Source organism: Polypterus senegalus, chromosome 6 (assembly GCF_016835505.1).
Source record: "Polypterus senegalus isolate Bchr_013 chromosome 6, ASM1683550v1, whole genome shotgun sequence".
Classification (NCBI taxonomy): Eukaryota; Metazoa; Chordata; class Cladistia; order Polypteriformes; family Polypteridae; genus Polypterus; species Polypterus senegalus.
The window spans coordinates 65,721,078-65,742,186 of record NC_053159.1 but is presented as its reverse complement, the minus strand read 5'-3'; the positions used below and the strand labels follow the sequence as shown (position 1 = coordinate 65,742,186).

Sequence of the window (21,109 nt, the reverse complement as noted above, 5' to 3'; positions counted from 1 at the left end):
TTAAAACGTTAATGTTTTACTGTTTAATAGTCTACAGACTACATTTTATTTTTTTCCCTTGCACTCAGTAACCAAAGCTATACACACGTGTGTAAATATATGTGTATATATATATATATATATATTGTAATGGATGGCCGGCCATTTATCCCGGCCAATACCCCAAGCCGCCAGGTGGAGCCCTCCTTGCAGCGTGGAGGTCCCCAGAAGACCAGCAGGGCATCATGGACATTGGAGTTTTTATGCAAAGCCCTGCTGGATGCCGTGGGGCCACAGGAGGGAGCTGCAGGGAGGACCGAGGGCTTCTTCGTGCCCTGTGACCCGGAGGTTCGTCACAGGAATAGCGACGGACTTCCGGGTTGAAGAAAAGAGTTTTTACCTGACCCGGAAGTGATTGAGGATCACATGGACTGGGGTTTGAGAACACTTCCGGGTCAGGGATTATAAAAGGACTATGGGAACTCCCAGACAACGAGCTGAGCTGGGTGGAAGGGTGGCAACGCTCTGGGAGCTGGAGGATTGATTTATTGTTTATTATTGTTTAGTATTGTAATTATATGAGTATTGTGGAGAAGAGTGTGCTTTGTGCACTGTGGGAGAAAAATAAAGTCAACTTGAGGACTTTTACCTGGTGTCTGGAGTCGTGGACAGGGGTTCATGGGAGCGAGAGTGCCCCTATCGTTCACAGTGGCGTAGCCGGCAGGATACTCTAGCGTCGTTTGCAGAGGACCTGAATCAAAAATTTCTGTGGGAAACGAACCCCGAGAAGACTACGGAATCAGGAATCACCACAGCATCGCCAAAACCCGAAAAAACCGAGTCCAAAATGGGAAAAAAGAAGGGCAAGCAAAGCGACAACGCCAGCGGGAGTGCCGTAGGTGCAATGGCCGACGCTCGGGAGGAGTTAAGGAGAGGCCTTACAAGTCCGGAGAAACCTCCAGGAAGCAACGATCCCTCTAAGGTAATGTGCCAGGAACGACTTTAAAAATCCTTTTATTGTTTCTCACCTTGTCCCGTGCATGTACCTTGGAGATGACCACCTGGAGGCTCCGAGGGGAAAAGGAGACTGCCCCGAAGACGACGGCCTTCTCTTGTCGAAGCCAGAGCACCTAGAAATCGACTTCCGCATGATGGCAGCCGACGAAGGACACGGTAGCAAACCTGGTGCATTCTGGGAAGGAGGAGCTCCGCGTCCTGCTGTTTGCACCTTCAAGCCTGAAGGAACGGACTTGGTCTTTCCGGGGGGGGGGAGGCGGCGAGGCATCGCTCAAACCACAAGAAGGTAAGGAGGGTCGGGAAGTAGCTGATCGGGATGTCGCTAAAGTATTAAAGGCAGACCGCAGTTCGCCGAAGAAGGCAACTCGACCCTCTGAGAACTCCAAATCCCAGAAGCCTCCGCGAGACCCGCCAGAGCACGTGCCTGAAGCGGCGTGCTCATTGGCTCCCGGTCGGCAGGTAACACGAACGAGGAAGTGAGTGTTCTGCCGGTCGAAATAAATAATTATATTAACTTGCGGGAGCTCGAAAAACTAATCGAGCCCGTAGCGAGTGTCTTGCAGGTCCTGACGACCATTGAAAAGATCGTCGGGGATTTGGGAGCGGCAGCCAGAGGGCCGTTGGAGAAGGTGAGGGCCTATGTGCGGCGATTTGGTGGGAGCCTCCCGTAATGAATGATGCGGCGATACAGGTAAGCGAGACCCGTATCGTATATAATAGAGGGACGCGGTGTGATCCGGGCCCGCGTTTAATAAGTAGCGGGTGCCAATACAAGGCGTACCCTACAAGAGAGGTTGGTACGTTAACCGAGTGGTCGGCGGAAGGGCTAATCGATCCGGGACAGCTAGACAGTGCTGAGTCCCGGAGCGAGGCAGCCCTGAAGACGCCGCCGCCGGTAATTTATAAACCAAGAGGGGTGCAGACAGTAAAGGGGCTCTCTTCTTGTAATAGAGAGACCCAGACTGTATATAAGCCCCAGATTAAACAGGAGGGCTCTAAGATAAAACAGGGGTCTCCTGACAAGAAAGGAAAAGAAGCAGAGAGAGTGAAAGCACCGTTAGAGGCGGCAGGGGTTTCTTTCCCAGCAAAAGGGGCGGACCTAACATTTCCTTATTGTTTTCAGTCCCGTAGGGGAAGAGTACCAGGAGGACAGAGGCAGTGTTACGGGTGGCGAAGGTTGGGCCATATTTGGCGGAACTGTCCTTGGAGAGAGGGGGACAAGATGTCAATTTGGAATAATATTCCCCCTAGGTTCTCCAGGGACCAAGATGTTCGTTTTAATCAAGGCTCAACCAGGACGTCCTCTTGGAGGAAGACTTCCCTCTCGGGGCAGGCCGCTCCAATAATAATTCGTCACTGGGGAATACTGTAATGGATGGCCGGCCATTTATCCCGGCCAATACCCCCAAGCCGCCAGGTGGAGCCCTCCTTGCAGCGTGGAGGTCCCCAGAAGACCAGCAGGGCATCATGGACATTGGAGTTTTTATGCAAAGCCCTGCTGGATGCCGTGGGGCCACAGGAGGGAGCTGCAGGGAGGACCGAGGGCTTCTTCGTGCCCTGTGACCCGGAGGTTCGTCACAGGAAGAGCGACGGACTTCCGGGTTGAAGAAAAGAGCTTTTTACCTGACCCGGAAGTGATTGAGGATCACATGGACTGGGGATTGAGAACACTTCCGGGTCAGGGATTATAAAAGGACTATGGGAACTCCCAGACAACGAGCTGAGCTGGGTGGAAGGGTGGCAACGCGTCTGGGAGCTGGAGGATTGATTTATTGTTTATTATTGTGTAGTATTGTAATTATATGAGTATTGTGGAGAAGAGTGTGCTTTGTGCACTGTGGGAGAAAAATAAAGTCAACTTGAGGACTTTTACCTGGTGTCTGGAGTCGTGGACAGGGGTTCAAGGGAGCGAGAGTGCCCCCTATCGTTCACAATATATATATATATGTGTGTGTATATATATGTGTGTGTATATATATATATGTAGACTCAAACTGATTATAACAGCAGCAATCCAAGCTGTGAGAAAACACTAAAAAGGAGGCGTGTCAGACGTCGTGGTACATTTTCTGATGCAGATAGACGAAAACAACTTTGTGACACTGCGGCCAAATACACAAAACAATTACTCTGACAATCATGTTACGTTATTTTTAAAATGTTTCCTTTTCTTTTTCATAACTTCTTTAACACACGACTTCTCCGCTGTATTTTGATATATATATATATATATATATATATATATATATATATATATATATATATATATGACAACAACACTCATAACAGTGACAAAACAATTACATTGACAATCATGTTACGTTATTTTCAAAATGTTTTTCTTTTCTTTTTCTTTACTTCAACACACTACTTCTCCGCTGCAAAGCGCGGGTATTTTGCTAGTTTTTAATAAATTTGCAAAAATCTCTAGTAAACTTTTTTCACTATGGGGTGTTGTGTGTAGAAATCTGAGGAAAAAAAATGAATTTGTGTGCTGTGAATACTTTCCGGATGCACTGTATGTCTCTGTTTTTTTTTTGGACATCATAGAACATAAGGTGCATACTAATTCAGTATGAGCAGGAACACTCAATAAAACTGAATACAAAAAATCAAGTGACGGTGAGATACGAAGAAGGCAGATTCACCAGCGTTAGTGTGTCAGCTTTAATCTCTCCAGATCAAAGAATGTCCAGTTCTATTGCCTCAAAACACCACTCACATCTACAGTTACTTCCAGTTTCAAATAAAAAGTAACAGTGTCAGATCCCTAGGGCGGTAGTATATATCGTGATCGTGACTGAGAGAATAAAAGTGAACAAAAAAAAAAAGTTAACTTTTACAAGTCCTATAAATGTACACTGTCTGTTACAGACGGAAACCAAATGAATTTATGTAATGTATAATATTAACAATAACAGCAGCTCACTACTGAAAATGGCAAATATAGGAGGCAGTCGGAATCGAACCAGGGACTCTTGATTACAAGTCAGCAAATCTTACTGCTATGCCACGGAAGCTGTTGTATCGTCCTTGAACCTTTTGTGAAAGTGTTTATTTGATCTTTGGACTTCAGGTTTCACACATTATAAAGTTTATGCCAACATTTTGTCATTTACTACTAAAATATTTAAAAAGTTTCTGTTTTAACAATGTGTTTACACAGATTATTGTAGGAACAGAACACACATGAAATGTATGTGTTCCAAATAACAATCTATTTTTTCCACTCTAAAACTCCAGCACTTCACTCCCAGATAATCAATCAAGGCATGAGCTGGGAGAACATTGTGCACGTTCTGCGGCAGTGGGGGGATGGGAAACCAGGGTGCTTGCTGCTTGTTTTTATCGGCACATTTACAGGACAAAAGACGCTAACGGAGAGGAGCGAATGGATTTAAGGTGGGCCAGATCTACGAGTTTTTTTGTAGGCTCTGGGAATTCTAGTGTTAACTAAGTATTATAGCTTTTTTAATATGAAACAGCACACCATTGATTTATTTTTTAATATTGACCTGAAATTTGTAAATAGGCACTGTGGCAACTGGGGATGGAAATACTGACGTAGAGCATTCATGGCAAGTCCTTGTCTACACTGACATATATAGGTAGACGCCGCATTCACTGTGTTGCCCAGTCGACACGATACGTCAGCGTCCATCTATTGCGAGTGGCAAAAGTGCCATTTAAACTAATACAGGTAGACGTGGAAACCGGGTTTTCTAATGAAAAAACAATAAAGTTTAAACCAGTATCATTTACATACAACAGATTTTGGCAAATCGTTTAAATGCAATTATTTATATCCATTTATACACTAATAATGGCAAATATTAAATAATAATAATAATTTTATTATTATTATTATTATTAAAATAATTCCTCCCATATAAGTAACATTTTTCGGACTGCCTTCCTCCATCTCCGAAACATTTCTAGACTTCGTCCTGTTCTTACGCAACACAGTACTGAAGTATTGATTAATGCCTGAGTCACCTCACGTATAGATTACTGTAATGGTATTCTATCTGGCATCCCACAAAAACTTATCCATCGCTTACAACTTCTTCAAAATTCTGCTGCTAGGATAATAACCTGTTCTAAATCCACTGAACATATTACACCTATTCTCACTCAACTTCACTGGCTCCCTGTTAACTACAGAATATAATACAAAATATTGCTCTTAACCTTTAAAGCTTTCCACAACTTCAGTGATCTCCTACAAACTTACACTCCTCTCGCTCACTCAGATCCTCATCTGCAGCTCTACTTTCTGTACCACACATCAAACTCTGTTCTGTGGGAGCTCGAGTGTGTCTCATAGTGCTCCTCAACTCGGGAATTCTCTTCCCTCACATATATGTCAGCTCGATTCAATAACATTTTAAAACTGCCATCAAAACTTAGCTTTTCAAACTGGCATACCAATTGTGAATTTTGCACTGTTACTGCCAGTTATCTTTGCTTGTTTGGTAATTATTGCTTTTGATGTACCATTCTCTTGTTTTAATTTTATTATCCATATTGTAAGGTGACCTTGAGTGTTAAGATTATAAAACGGGATTTTCTAATGGGCAAAGATAACCAAAACAATTGTTCAGCCTTACCTATGAAATGTAATCCCCCAGGATTTGGTTTAGAGCGTACAGCGGTTTGTACAATCCCAAGCAGCACATGTGTGAGACATCTTTATCCATTACTTCACTCCACAGCAGTGCCACTCACAATATGACGGCGATGTTGACGTGCAATGCTGTTGGTCATGTGAAGTCTAGTAATTCTATGTCTATGTTTGTCTAAACCAGATAATTAGCTAAATATTATAAATAATTATCTGTTAAAACTAATGTACAGTAATGACTTTTAAATCCTAAGGCAACATTATATTATTTTATTTGAAAGGCTCGGTTACCCATGGTGCTTTTTGCTTGTTCAAGCATTCTCTATAATGCTATAGATTTTCTAGCCAGTCATGAGAGGGCACGTGTGCCTACACATTGGTAGGTGTGTTGAAGTGAAGCAATTCACACCTCATGGTAAGATAAAGAGTTACTTTTACCACCCAACTGAAACCACAGAAAAGAATTTAAAAAAATAATAATAATTCTGACAGCTGAAGCATTAATTGGTTCTAACTTGAGCATTAGGTTTCTTTCTTCCCCACTATAACAAATCTGTTGGGGTTAAATGATATTATTTTAAGCTCAAAGTGTCCTATCTATTTACTTATTCATGTAAATGTTAATTTATATTATGCGTAGACATGCAGATTCCATTAGTTATACATTATTTATGTCAAAGGTCAGTCTAATGACTTAAATGCCCTCCTTAAAAAGCACACTATAAGTCTAAAAGTAGTTTTAAATGATAATCTGCAAATGCTACCATCCTAATATTAGATGTTAAAACTGAATTAATGATGTGATTCTAATTAAAAAAACTCATGTTTAGCAGCATATAAGGAACAGTAATGTAATGCTACTCAAATAGTCTTAAAGTGCAACTATAAACCTAAAAACGAGTGCTCACACTTTAAGAACATGAAGAAGTGATTCTTTAGCATTCTTTTATACTTTAATTGTGAAAAATACCACACTCTAATTATTACAGTAGATCTGCTTATTTGGTATGAATTCAACTATTAAAATATAGTTATGTCTATGTTAATCAAACTATTTAATTGTCCATATTTATTAAGTGGCTCAGAGTAGTAAAATGGTCATAAATGGCTCAAAAATGTGGTCTTGTTCATATGAGTAGAAGTAATTAAATTTAATCAGTTAAAATGATTACTTGGTATAGTCAGATCATACCAAATAACAGTAATATTAACTTTTTGCAATTATAGACTCAAAGTTGACTTTGAATCAGAACACAGAAGAAGTCTACAAGAAGGAACAACAGTTTCTGCTGTCTGAGGAAGCTGACAGTTTTTAAAGTTATTTTAATAATAAAAACACTTCTAGTAGAATCTGCACTTTGCCAACATTAACTTAAATATTTTGTTGGGTTGATTTGGAAATGTTAATATTAACATTAAATTTAATTTAAAAAATGTTATAATCTTTAAATTTACTGATCACGCCATCCTTCTACATTTCAAAAACACGCATGTTAGACTGATCTGAGACTTTAAACCAACTTGGTATAAGCGAATAAGGGTATGTATATATGTACAACCACTTCAATAATCTCTTACATTTGTGGACTTGGGTGTTAAGCACTAGCCACTGGTTTGAACAAGTCTAAATGTGTATGTGAATTTGCCCTGCATTCAATTAGTGCATGGGTGCCCACACTTTTTCGGCTTGACAGCTATTTTTAAAATGACCAGGTCGAAATGATCTACCTACATTAAACATGAGATATATATATACTGAGTATATTTTACATATGTTGTCGTACCTTGCATAACTGAATTACCTTTTCAATACAATTCAATACATTTATGGTCACTACAATATTTGGATTTAATAATCGTCATGTGGGAAAAGGCTGACTCGCATAAATAAGTACAGCCGATTAATGTAGTCAAGGAGCTTTAGAATTCAGCCGAGTGAAAAATGATGGCTGTCCGATTAACTGCGATTTTAGTTCTCTCTCTTTTCTCTTTCTCAGATCGCTTTTCGGAAGGAAGTCAGTTTCGTAGTTTTTATGAACAGTTCGAAAGTGCTTTTCCACATTTTCCTTCTTTGGAATAGCAATGATAGATTGACAGATCAGACAAACACACTTCGATTGTAACATTGTGAGAAAAAAAGTTCTCTTCCTTTTCCACATCCAGCCCATACCCTCCCCAAACAATTTTTTTTTTAAATCCCTTCTTTAGTCTTGTCGATATAAATTGGAAGGCTAACTAGATCACAGTCGGAGTTTTCCAGTAGCTCGCGCGTTTGATCATGCATGCGGGATGACCAGTGTGTTAGAAGACAAGAGATCTTAGACTGGCCACCCTGTATGTCAATCAAGTGCCAAATGCCATAGGGAGGATATGATAGACTAACGTTTAGAAAAAAATTTTTTTGAATGCAACGCGATCTACCTGCACTACCTTTGTGATCTACCAGTCGATCGTGATCGACAGTGTCCTGTACAAAGATGGTACTTGTCTTGTACCTAGTACTATCAGAAGAGGTTCTGGGTCCCTGCAACCCCAAAATGGAATTAACAATTTAGAAAAACAGATGGTGGGATGAAAATTGGTTTTAATGTAAAATGCTTTATATCGGGGTTCCCAACTGGGGCTAAATTTACCCCAAGAGGGTAAACTTTGCCAAGTCAGGTGGTAAATTTGCAAAAAGCTTAAGTTGCAAAGACCTCGATTATGTGCCAAAGACTTGCCCTTTCAACAACTGCAACAAGAATATCCAAAATCATAGGTCAAAAGCAAGAACAAGTGTCTCAATGACTGCTGTGTTCTCATCGACTCGGTGTGTTTTGTTCTGGTGTACTGGTATCCGCTAATCATTTGTTGTTTTTGAATAAGTAAAATAGAATTATTGTGTGCCGTTATTGTTATTATTTGAACTTTAATGTTATTATTTTAACTTTAAATTAAAATGTTAAAAACACTATCTTGTATGTACACTTTGTCAATCACTTTACTATGGTAGAAGTATAAACTCAAAGTACTGAGCAAAACAGGGTGGGAGTAAATTTACTTTCAAAAAGTTGCCATGGGGTAAACAGGGTGAAAAAGGTTGGGAATCCCTTCTTTACATAAAATAAAGAATAACTTATTGATATGTTATACATGTTAGAATGTTTCCTAATAGTTTATATAAAATGTGCTTTCAAATAAGTGTTAAGAAGCACCTGTCTGTTTATTTTCTGACATTTTCCTTTAGGTGGACATGGGAATGTGAAGCCTCTCACAGCAACATGAGGTACAGGACAGAAATCAACTAGCTCTGCATGCATGCTGGCTCATTTCATGGAACATTTTTGCATAGACACAGCATTAGCTTTAGGGTTTTCATCTTTATATTACAGTGCCAAGATGGTCCTTCATGATTTTATTTCTATAATTAAACAAATAAAACACATGCAGCAACAAAATGCAGAAAAAGGGACACTAAAGTAAATAATGCAATGGTCTAGTCATTGTGTTCCAAAAAATCTGTCAAGTTAAATTGTGAATATGCAATCTCATTCACCTAATAATTTAGAAGGTCCATTTTCTGAAGTAGCTTATTCTAATACAGGGTCACAAAGGGGACAAGCCCATTCCAGCAACACAGCATGCAAAAATCTCAACCAATCAAGGTTGGGATGCTATTTGATTAGTGGGTACCCTTATAAATTTACTGGCAATCAATACACAGAATATAGAAACCACAATTATTTAACACACAAATTTTCATAATGTCGTAGGAAGCTACAATAACCAAAAAAACCATTGTAACACACAGTGCTAACATTTAAAATGTCACTAATTATTGCAAATGGAATGTAACCCAGGTCAATGGGAATGTTAGGAAGCAGAAGTAACTAAAGTCCTAGTAGGCTACCTATATAAAGAGGAGGAGGTTATGAGGATGTGCTGATACAGCGCATTGCTGCACCCACCACATGAAAAGCCAACTAAGAATCCCTGATAAGGCACCTTTAAAAAATTTTAAAACCAAGGTAAAATGGGTCACTTGGGATGGCAATTGCTGAGCCATCTTACTCACCATCACGGGGCCGTCGACGACCTCTATCACGTCGCTGGCTAAGAATGGAGTCATTCCCTGTCTCAGTGTCTAGCCCATCTCTGCTTGATACTGCATTTGCACTAAAATAAAAAGAGGAGGTCATATTTCCATTTTCTCCGATTTCAATTTTTTGTAACAGTTTGCAAAGACGTTTTTGGATACAGCAACCACTGTACAACCTGTAATTACTTTAAAAGTCATGTTAACTGCTAAGGCAGCGCATAATTTACTTTCTGGTACATAGGCTAACTTGAGAAAATAATTAAATGAAAGAGTTTGCCATAAAAATGTAGATGCCCAAAAACTTTATACAAGTCATCTCACAATAAACCTTTGTGCAGTATCCAGTTAGTTATCCAAGAACTATGAATGAAAATCTAAAATGCCCAACTTGATATGATCATATTGACAAGCAAATTCGAATGAGTAGACATATACTTGTTTGTCTAACATTATACATAAAATTCTCAAAGCTCTCAGCTTTTCAAGGAGCCAGAAAGTGAAATTGTTTGCACTCTTTTGTTTCTATAGTGAATGTATTTCTTTCTAGTACTATGCCATGTCATTTTCTAACCCGCTTAATCCTTGCAAGAGGGCAAGTATGCGTGATGGAGCCTACCCCAGCTAGCATGGGACGCAAAGCATGAACAAACCGGTGGGCGAATACACACACACACAGGCCAATTTAACGTTGCCAATTCAACTAATCTGTGTTTGGACAGTGGGAGGAAACCAAAACACCTGGAGGAAACCCACACAGACACTGGAAGAACATGCAAACTCTATATAGGTAGGATCCAAGATGCAAACCCTGGTCTCCTTATTGTGAGGCAGCAGTGCTACCACTGTGCCACCATGCCGCCCCTTGTTACTGTGTCTACCACAGAATTGTGTCTATTCACCAGAATACTAACTTCTCACATCTTGAAATAAAATAAAATGTCCAGCAATCAATCTATCATCTTTGATTTTCTTTTTACTTTCAGTGTACACTTATTTCATCTTGGGTAGTACGTATAAAAATTGTCATATCCTGTCAAAACCCTTACCTTTTGTCACATTATACCCTGGAATTTAAATATAATTATTTCTGGCTGTATTTACACAATGTAATCCTCAAAATCAAAGAGAAAATAACATTTTAAACAATACTGAGCATGGATTAAAATTTAATTACCTGAATGCTTGGTTTGGATAACTTATTAGCCCCTTAGAGTGGCCATTATCATCCTCACATACAACCAATCATTTTCCAATTCAAACATCAGGCTAACTGGTGTCACCACCTGACATAAACTGTAGTGGTTCTGATTACTTCAGAATAAATCCAGCTGTTACTTGAGGAATCCACAGCTAGTGGGTATGTAAACAGGATTAAGACTGTTATTCTAAAATTAGTTGATCAAGAAAATGGGGACACAGTTGGAAACATGTTAAGTGTAAATTTTGCACAAACATTAGGATGTTTTTCTTTACACAGTGAACCATAAACACATGAAATAAGCAGCCAAGTAGTGAGGTAGGCAGTAGGACTTTAGAAGAATTCAGTGGATAGGACTGAGCTTTGCTGGGCTGGATGGCCTATTCTCATCTAGATTGCTCTAAAGTTCTAAAGGTCCTTTCAAAAGGGCTCTGGGATAAAATTGTGTAAAGGCATAAGTTAGAAGAAAAATACAAAAAGTATTTCTAAGACTTCATATATCCATCTGTGTAACATTCAGAGCATTTTAAAGCAGTGAAGAGCATATAGCACTGCCCACTTGGCCTAGATCAGGCTGTCCTGCTACACTGAACAACTAAATCAGGAGGATATTGATGCAGGAACCTAAGAGGACAATGGCAACTTTGAACAACTTACAAGTGTTCATGGCTAGGATTGGTCCATCTGTCCATGTGACAAAAATCTCACAAGGTCAAGCACAAAAATGACCTGTATAGCTGGGTGGCAAGAAAAAAGGCTGTTCTAAAAAGTACCATACTGAGTCTCATTTGTGCTTTGCAAAGAAACACTTGGAAGTTTCTTATATCATGTGGCAAAAGGTTTTATGGTCAGATAAGAAAGGGCTACAGATGACAACAGCCAAACACAGCACACCCGTTAAAACACACCATACCCACTGTGAAGCATAGTGATGAGAAAATTATTTTGTGGGGGGTTTTATTTCAGTGGGGACTAGGTGATTGATCAGAATTAATGAGGAAATGAATGCTGCCAATTAAATCCAAATTCTTGAGGAAAACATGCATCCCTCTGTCAGAAAGCAAAAGAAAGGTAAGTGGTTTACTTTCCAGCATAACATCAGCCCAAAACACACCACAAAAAGAACAACGCAGTGGGTGAAGGATAGGAAAATGACTGTCTTTGAGTGGCCAAGTCAGAAACTCTGAACCTTTGACTCAAATCTGATACAAAATTTGTGATTAAGTTTAAAAAGGGCAGTGTGCAAAGCCTGTAGAAACATATCCAAACAAACTGAGGGTTGTCACTAAGGCAAAAGGTGGTCCTACAAAGCATTAAATCAGGGGACTCATCACATTTCCAACCCTGTTATTCTACTTTTTTATTTTTTATTGACTTTCAGAACTGCTGCATTATTTCATTATGCTAATGATGTAAGGCAAAATGTGTTAAGAAAGCTGGACAAAGATGCTTTTAATGGGTGTTGAAGTTTATGCTGTAAAACAAAAGTGGCTATTTTAAAGGAGTATAATGATTTTCTATAGGCACTGTATATAATTCCAGTGTGTTTCTGTACAAACTGCTATAGAAATAGCTACAGTATATTACTGATCCTGATTGCAGCTGCCAATAGCAAAAAGTGTCTTGCTTAAATACCAGCAATTATGTAACCTTAGATGGGGGTTTTACTACGGTGTCCTACAGCACACAAAGTGCAAACAAAAGTAATCATATACAGTACAACATTCCATACTTTCTAAAAGGGCACAAAGGAGAAAATGTAGTGAGTCTAAAATAAAGGAACACATTCATTATAAAGTGTTTGACACACGTATGTGTATGCAAGTACTTCAGAGCTGCCGCCTATACTGAAGCAAATCATTTTATGAATGCTGGAAGCTGTTCCCAGCCTATTTTTACTTAACAGTCTTGGTTTGATGATGACACATAAAACAGCAATTGGTAAAATAAATTCTCATCCTGGAGCAGTTATAAATGAGTTATTGACAATAGAAGGGAGCATCTTGCTCCTGCTTTACACAATACTTTTTACTTGCAAAATGAAAAAACTTCATCTAGCTCATATCTTACACTATTTGACTCTGTTTTTTTTTTCTTTCCTGGGGTTCTCATGTCATTTCTACGTACACAGTCAGCAATTTCACTGTTTATTCTACTAGCATTTTATTTTTTGACATCATTCTAAGGACTTGGCTCCTGGGTGGAGGTGGCCAAAGGAGAGGACATTTTGCCTGCACAGTTTTAATGAAAACATTAACTGCAATATCATCATGTCTGATGCAGATAAAATGCTGTAAAATTAGAAAGAAAAAAACCTAACATTTATAATATAGCCTGATTTGCATCTAAACTATGGCATACATAGTGGGTTTGTATTTGCTCTTCAAGGGACCTACAAAGAACTTTATCTGTTCTGGAATTTTCTTATACTGAATTGATAGTTGCAGAGCACCACAGTATATTCAGCACTTGACAAAAGGCACGAATCAAACATATCCAGACTGCCAGTACGATAAAGAACCAATAAGGAGAGCCAATCAATCCATTAGGTGTAATACAAGGTGCTTATGCTCTGGACAAGGAGGGGTGCCTCCACTTGTCATGGAATTCTAATGATAATGAATAGATGATGTTAACCACTGGGTGTCGTTTATGAAAGTAAAAGTGCACACGCTCCTTAAAGTCCATAGTATATACACAAAGGGCCGCTGTTTGTGCTACTGAAAGAGTGAACACCCCAGACACCAAGGGAGCCCCACAGAAACACAGCCATAACCCCCACCCCGACTCCAAGGTCATCTAAGTCTAATAATATCGACTACCTACTATGGACAACAAGGGACAATGTCTGTCCATCCTGCGTAGGGCTCCAAATGGGCTTCGACCGCCACTGCTAGTTCGAGTAGTTATTGCTACTTGATCTGGCACAGACTGCCCAAAACGTTATTCTACTTGACTTGTATATTCTCATGTGGTGGACCAATTCAATTAAAGATTGTTCATTAAAATTAAAAGTTAGATTATTTGCCATGCCTAATATAGTACCCTAATTTTAAAAAGAAAAAAATGCATATGATGATTCTCAATTAATTCTCTCTCTTTATAAACTAGTTTACCTGCATTTACACTAAAACACGTTACAAGAAATTATGCTGTTATTTGTCTGTTTATACTTGCAGAACAGTTTCACATTACTGGGTTGTATTCGAAAACTTTATATTTCTGTTAGCCATGCACAAGGAGGGAAAAATATTACTTAATTATATTTATTCTTGTTTATTCAAACATCACATATACCAATGATTTCTATTTCTTTACTTAGAGCAAGGAGCTAGATCTATTGCCCTGATTTGCATTATGCTCATCACAGAGTTTAATTTAATTGGAAACTGTATACTTTTAAACTTGCAAGTTAAGGTTGTCAATTCTAGGGAATAAAAATATTTCAGTATACAGCTATTGAAGTAGCCTCAGTAACAAAACTTGGGACATCTATTATTTACATTAGGCCATTATGCAAGAATGGTTCATTTACATTTTGGAGGCATAAAATTAGTGTTTCCATTTTAAATTTAAGGATATGTTGCAGTGCCTTTGAAACTTCTAAAGAATACACAAAATACAGCACTGTAAACCATCTATCAATCATCTACCACAGCATTAATGGATTAGCACGACCTTGAAATTTAGGGCGTAGTGGTGGCTCTGAGGCTAAGGATCTGCCCTGGTATCCCGAAGGTTGCTGGTTCGAATCCCTGTCACTGCCAAAAGAGTGAGCCCTTGAGTGAGGCCCTTAACCTTCAATTGTTCCAGGAGTGCTGTACAATGGCTGACCCTGTGCTCTGACCCCAAGGGGTATGTGAAAACTAACAAATTCCTAATACGAGAAATTGTATAAGGCGAAATAAACAACAAAAAATAATCTCTGCAATTTTTTCCAGATCAGTTAAGATTCATCCTGACTCATTATTTATGATTTAAACTAGGAGACTGACAACATAAATTCATACACTACAGAGTTTTATGAAACAAGGTGCAATAATATGAATGTATTGCAGAATAAAATTAAAATATAATATTTAATTGGCACTCAGTTATTTGTGTAATGTTCTGGAAAATTGTATTAACCTCATATTATGATGATTGACACTGGGAGAATATGTTATGAAATACATAAACCTAAAACTCTAATGTTTTATTTTTCCATTTTTTAACTAGGTTATCCAGTTCAAGAACATGGAAAGATGGGATCCATCGCCGTAGGATTAGTATCAGTATATAAACAAATCCTGGACAGGGCATATTAACCAGATCAATCTGTGTTACTAGCTAATCTGACATGCATATCTTTCGGATGTGGGATGATAACTGTAATTGAAGAAAAACCCAAACAGATAAGAGGAGAACATTCAAGCTCCACAAAAATGCAACCTTATACAAAAGTGGCAATCCACGATTCATTATTATCTTTTTTTTTTTAGTTATACCTGATGTTACCCCTATACAAATAAAAATCTATGTGGCTGAACATCTTTGACCAAACTTGTCTGAACTTCTCATTCTAGCAAAGGACTCTAAACAAAATGTTGTAATGCTACACCTCTACTAGTTCACCTTCAGAAACTTTCAGGTGACATCTGCCAGCAATGGGTATACTCATTTTGTTCAAAATGCAATCTGCACTGCCCGCAGATGTCCTGAATATATACAAAATACTTTGAATCAGTATACTTATTTAAGTTATTGGGTTACTGCCACCATACACCCAGGTAGTCTTCTTTTATTTGTAAAACTAGCCACATTACCCATTAAAATATGTGATATCTCTTGACCCTATGTGTTCCCTCAACACCTTTACTCTGTATCGTCGAATGTCTGAACGTCTCTTGACTGATGCATCTACTCTTGAGCGCTTACCCATTGTAGCAGCGCTACTTAAACTGCATACAAATCCAAGCAGCCACAGGTAGTGTTACACCATTGGGCAGTTTTAGAGTGGCACGGGGATTTCTGGGAAGAAGGATAATTAGGTAATGTCTTTAAAAAGGAGCCAAAAGATGCCGGATGGAGATTACCTGTGTCTATTTGTTTTTACACATCACAATCTATTGGATTACAAATACAACCACTTTGGATTACATTTCTTCCTGCATCAATGTGTTTGCCCTGTGCCTGGTTGTTTGCGCGATTTCTTCGTCTGGGTAGCGCTCCTAATCACGTCAAATCTTCGCGCAAAAACTGGAACCTGGTAAGACAAAACTACATTTCATTCAGAGGGCTTTTCAGAGGGGTTTCATTCTACTCCCCAACCTCACCCCACCTGCTGTACTTGACTGTATTTGAATTGTGTCATAAGTGTTAATCCTTTATTGGGTAGTGCGTAGTGTTTTTTTTCAGTTTCAATAGTTCAATGTTTGTTATATAATTATTGCCTCCAGGAGAATTTGGGTGGGATTTTGAGTACATGTTAATTGTTTATTATGCCTTACCTATTCATATTAAGCCACATTTTTTACTTGTCTCCATTTGTTAGTGTGCAAGCTGGGTCAAGGCTGGGTGTGTTCCTGGGGTCCCCGAAATAAAATAACCAAACCACAATTTGAAAACAGTTAAAATCTCCGCATCTTCATAACGGCCACACTGTAAAACCTACAGACTCATTTCGAGGCACCTTGCTTGCCTCCTGTCCACTTTTATACTTCCTGTCGTTGAAGGCGACTCTCAAGGTGACTCATATGTCTTTTCTTTACCCCATGTGTCTCAAAATCTCTTCTCCAGCACTTCTTCTTTTGATGGTGTCACCAAAGACAAACTGACCAATCAGATTGCTCTGAGGGATCAGAGGGACCAGGCGCACACACGGAGACCTCATATAGTAGATTATAAATGTTAACGCAAATGAGGCTTTGAGAGGAAACCTGCATTATTGCCAGACCAGTGAAGAGTTATCCACAAGCTGGCTGATGTTCTGTGTTATTGAGACTTTACAACCAAGCCTCAATAATGTAACTTTTACTGTGTCCCGGCAACATTTAGATGCCACTTATAGCTAGCTTAAATAATTGTTTACTACTGAAATATACTTGCCAGAAACTGACATGATTTTCTTCTATTTGCCGTTTCGTCATGTGGTGGGTGCAGCAACGCGCTCTACCACTGCCATGCTCCCCAACCTGATTTTTTTAATATGTACTATATATGGGTTAGGGTTAGCTGATCCACAGCATATAGATGGATACCTTTACATGTGCTTATTTGAACTCTTCTTCTCTGTCAAACAAATCAATGGTTGAGGGACTTTTGTTATTTTCCATATGTTTGCTTTGCTCAAAGTTTACACTTCACAGTTTCCGGATATGCACTTTCTGTTCAAGTGATCTGCGAGCATGGTCCCCTTATGTTTGCGTTGATTTTTCTCTGTATACTCCAGTTTTCCACAGACATCCCAATGATGTGTGACTTAGCTTAACTGGCAACTCTAAACTGGCCAGGTTTTATACATTTTTATAGATTTTTAGATACACACAAACATTTTAACTGGTTTGCACTTGTTTATGCAGCATACATTTATAACCCTTACAAAAATTTTTGGAATCCTTATTTTTAAAGCCTAAAGTATTACCTTATATAGTGTTTTAGAGAGGAAAAATTTTGTCAGTTGGGTTGCAAGCCTTACTGACAAATTGTTCTTGACAAGGAATTCTGTCATCTGTTCAGTTTTTGTGTATAGTATGACAAGTGATGATGGGCTCTGTCTCCACCAAAAACTATATATATTAGATCTTCTCAAATATATTATTTCTTCAGTGTGTACAATGGAAAAACATAAGCATTACATTTTAAAGTACTTTTTATTGTCACTAATTTTTATAAAGTCATATTTATTTAAACAGATCAATGCTTCATGTGATCTGAGAACAGCATTACCACCGGTCAAACTTGCTTGTAAATTGCTAATTCTCACAAAGCATGAATTTTCTGTCACTTTGCCCAGGTCTGCTACACGTTTCTGACAACAAAACAGCTTGATTGCTGTGCGTCTCCTCCTGACACACCCTGTTCCACCCACTGCTGTGCCACCCACCTCACTATACCTGTCACTACCTTGTCCTATAGGCACCCCTCCCCCAACTCTTGTACACATGTCTGCTCTTGTACCATCTTTGCTTTCTTTTGAAATCCCTACAGTCACATTTTTCCTCTGTGCTCAAGAAGAACTTGCAGAATGCCTGAGAAGCGAGCACAAATACAAATTCGGAATTTTAAAGTTTTTCATCACTACCTTGTCACGCTGCATCGCACTTGATGGCGGTCTTTTTTTCAACATGCAATACAGATGTACAAGGTATTAAACAGCAGGGGGGGCTTCCCTAACACCACAAAAGGCAAACCATTACACTTACTGGAATGAGGGGGGTCTGGAGTCACCAATGCCACCCGTTCTCTCCAGTGAAGGTGGCAGCTCTGCCTGACTCTCTGTACCTTGAGAACCTCCGTCTGAATGCGTGGATTCTGCCAAAACAAGCTAGTGGATGACGAGAAGATAGTGAGAATACATATTACTATTTCCTTTTCAGAAAACACAACACCAGCTAATCCCCCTTGGTTTCAAAAACTATTACACTTACCCATGACACCACTCTCCCATTAAAGCAAGGCAATTTGGCATTGTCATCAGAGATCTCCTCTTTGACTACCCTGTAGATTTAGACAAAAACAACATATATCTAAGGATATTATGCAGCTGCAAAATACAAAGACATAAAACAAAGCACAAGCGACAGAGTGCAGTATTTCATGGCCTCCCACTTTAGTATCCCACCTGGTGGCAGGTATTAATTTCACAAACTGACAGCAATAATGAGCATTTGTAACCACCTTATAAGACACCCATAAAACGTCTGTATTTATATTACCGTCACACTCATTACACAGCATGACAAATCTATTAAGAACGAAACACAGGCCAGCATTCCTAGCCCCAATACTTCCAGTTTATTTTCTGTCAGCATCATCTGCACCTGACATATTCACGGTCTGCTATCATTTATTTGAAAAAACGCACACACTCACTCAGCAGGCGGGGTCAAGGGGGCGATCAGTCATCATAACCCGATGGTCAGCAATCCCCAATGAAAGTCCGTCAGCGGCCCCGTAACTAGTCGCCTCGCATATCCTTTTGTCCAGTTCCACCAGTAACATGTCTCCTCTCATGCTCACACTAGGTCGGCAACCTCTATTTTTCAGGAGCCTCAGTCAAAGCGTTAAAATATGATTTGTGTCCGGAGCCCTCGTTTTAAACTGACAGCCCCCCACCACGGTCCGGCTCAGTCTCTGCAGGCAGCCCACGCGTCGGGCTCGCTCTGTCACAGCACTATCTGTTGCTTCGACCGGCTCTCACAAAGTCAGCAGTCGCGTCTTTGCCACAATATGTCAACAGGTTTCGCGTCGCGGTCAATCACCGGACTCTCTGCCTGCTTCTATCCTTGTCAACATCTCTCGGTCTCTCCGTTCGACTCGATATGTCTGCGACCCCCACGTCCGACACTCTAATACAATAGATACGGCTCTGGACAGGGCCGCAGCCACCTTGTCCATCTCACCGTAGCCTCCACCGAGAGGTATCTAGAACCCCTACCGCACTAACGACGAATCCGCCGCCGTGAGGCCTGCTCCAGAGGAACCGCCCTGACTCACCCGAAGTCCTGGTCCATGGACTTGAAGAAAAACTTATAGCTGTTGAGCGGCCGGTTGTTGAGCACATTCTTGAAATCTGACAGCGTGACCCTGTCAGGCGCCACAGGCAGCTTGACAAGGTACGGCGTCTCCTCCTCATCGATGTGGTAGATGATTTTGGTCTCCGCCATGAGAGCGAAGCAGCGGGTCGCTGCGGTACGGCCCTCCCCGCTACAGCTTCACAGTGCCGAGAGCACGGTCTCTTGGCAGCCCTGTCGGGCGCAGAGGCATGGCCGAGCGTGAGGGCACCGAGAGACAAACAGACGGGCGGGGCGCCGCGGAGACAGAAAGCCAGGACTGAGAGGGACGGTGGACCGAATGACGGAGCCTGCCCCCTAGCGTGGGGCGAGGGAAGCGTACGGTGGCGAAAGAGTGTCGTCTGTCTGCCACGAGCGACGCGGCGACTGAGCGCTTGTGACAGAAAGAAAAAAAGACAGTGCTGCTGGAATGAATTGAGTGAGGAGTTTGCTTTTCTGACCACAGCGCGTCCTTTGACACGAGCCTGCAGAAAAGAGGCGCTGTGGTTAATGCAAGACACCCCCACCCCCGGCAAAAACTGGCATTCCATTCCCTCACCGACTATGAGAAATTCCCCACCCTACTGGGAGAACTGGAGGAGCCTATGCATATCTCACAGTCAGGTGGATACTCGTGAAGCTGACAGTTTCACTCGGAAGATGACACAAAACAAAAGAAGTTAGACCGAAGATTGGGAAATGAGTAGGTGTACGTGGGCCATTCCGTGATCTGGCTGTCCGTCCGTGATTGGGTCCAGCTTTACGCCTGATACTGCCGAGACGGACTCCACTACACCCTGACCCGTAAATGTATGATTGGAATATTTATTAACGAGTATACAGTAATGAGAGCACGTCTGTGAATATCTTTAAGAGTCTGTTGTTTTTGGGTATCTTTTGATAACCCAAGACTGACGTTCTCAAGTTCAGTCCTGTGGCTACAGGCTTTCGTTCCAACCAGTTTCATATATCAGTGGGTCACGCTCATACTGATTTAGCTGACCTGGTTCAGAAAAGTCCCCATGTATAATATTGGAATTTAGAAGAAATTCAGAAATGTGTTTTCTTTGTCATTGTTTTAAGTTTCTTTTCCCTTTTTTATTTCAGTTCACCTTATTAATATGGAGTTTGCTCCCTATATTGTATACAAATACAATCAGGGAAGTGTAATGCAAACACAGGTGCAAATAACACTGAATTTTAAAGCAGAGCCACTGCATCATTTGTGTACTGATTTACTGTATAATAAAACACTAAGGTCCGTGTGTCCAGTCCCTCAGAGCAATCTGATTGGCAGTTTGGCTTTGGTGTGATCAGTTTGAGTGTGAGAAGGACGAGAAGGAGTAGAGGCACATGCTGAGAGAGTCATCTTTAAAGATGGAAAATATAAAGCCAGACAACAGGCAAGAAAGGCGCCTCAAAAATAATGGCAGAGTCTGAGAAGCAGGTTTTACAGGACT

General features: G+C 40.2%; 1 protein-coding gene across 3 annotated transcripts in view; it reads right to left on the bottom strand.

Annotated features, from left to right (window-relative positions):
* Nucleotides 1-19,912, bottom strand: part of dvl1a (dishevelled segment polarity protein 1a) — a 57,225-nt gene extending 37,313 nt beyond the window's left edge. The window contains exons 1-4 of one of the 3 annotated variants that reach the window (XM_039756195.1): nt 19,594-19,912; nt 18,525-18,594; nt 18,300-18,421; nt 9,675-9,775 (exon numbers count right to left, since the gene is read on the bottom strand). In XM_039756195.1, the coding sequence (XP_039612129.1) occupies nt 9,675-9,775; nt 18,300-18,421; nt 18,525-18,594; nt 19,594-19,763 (463 nt within the window). In that variant the 5' untranslated portion in view covers nt 19,764-19,912. The remainder of the gene's footprint in view (nt 1-9,674; nt 9,776-18,299; nt 18,422-18,524; nt 18,595-19,593) is intronic. The other 2 variants (XM_039756194.1, XM_039756193.1) reach the window with 2 other exon arrangements.
* Nucleotides 19,913-21,109: the final 1,197 nt, after the last annotated feature.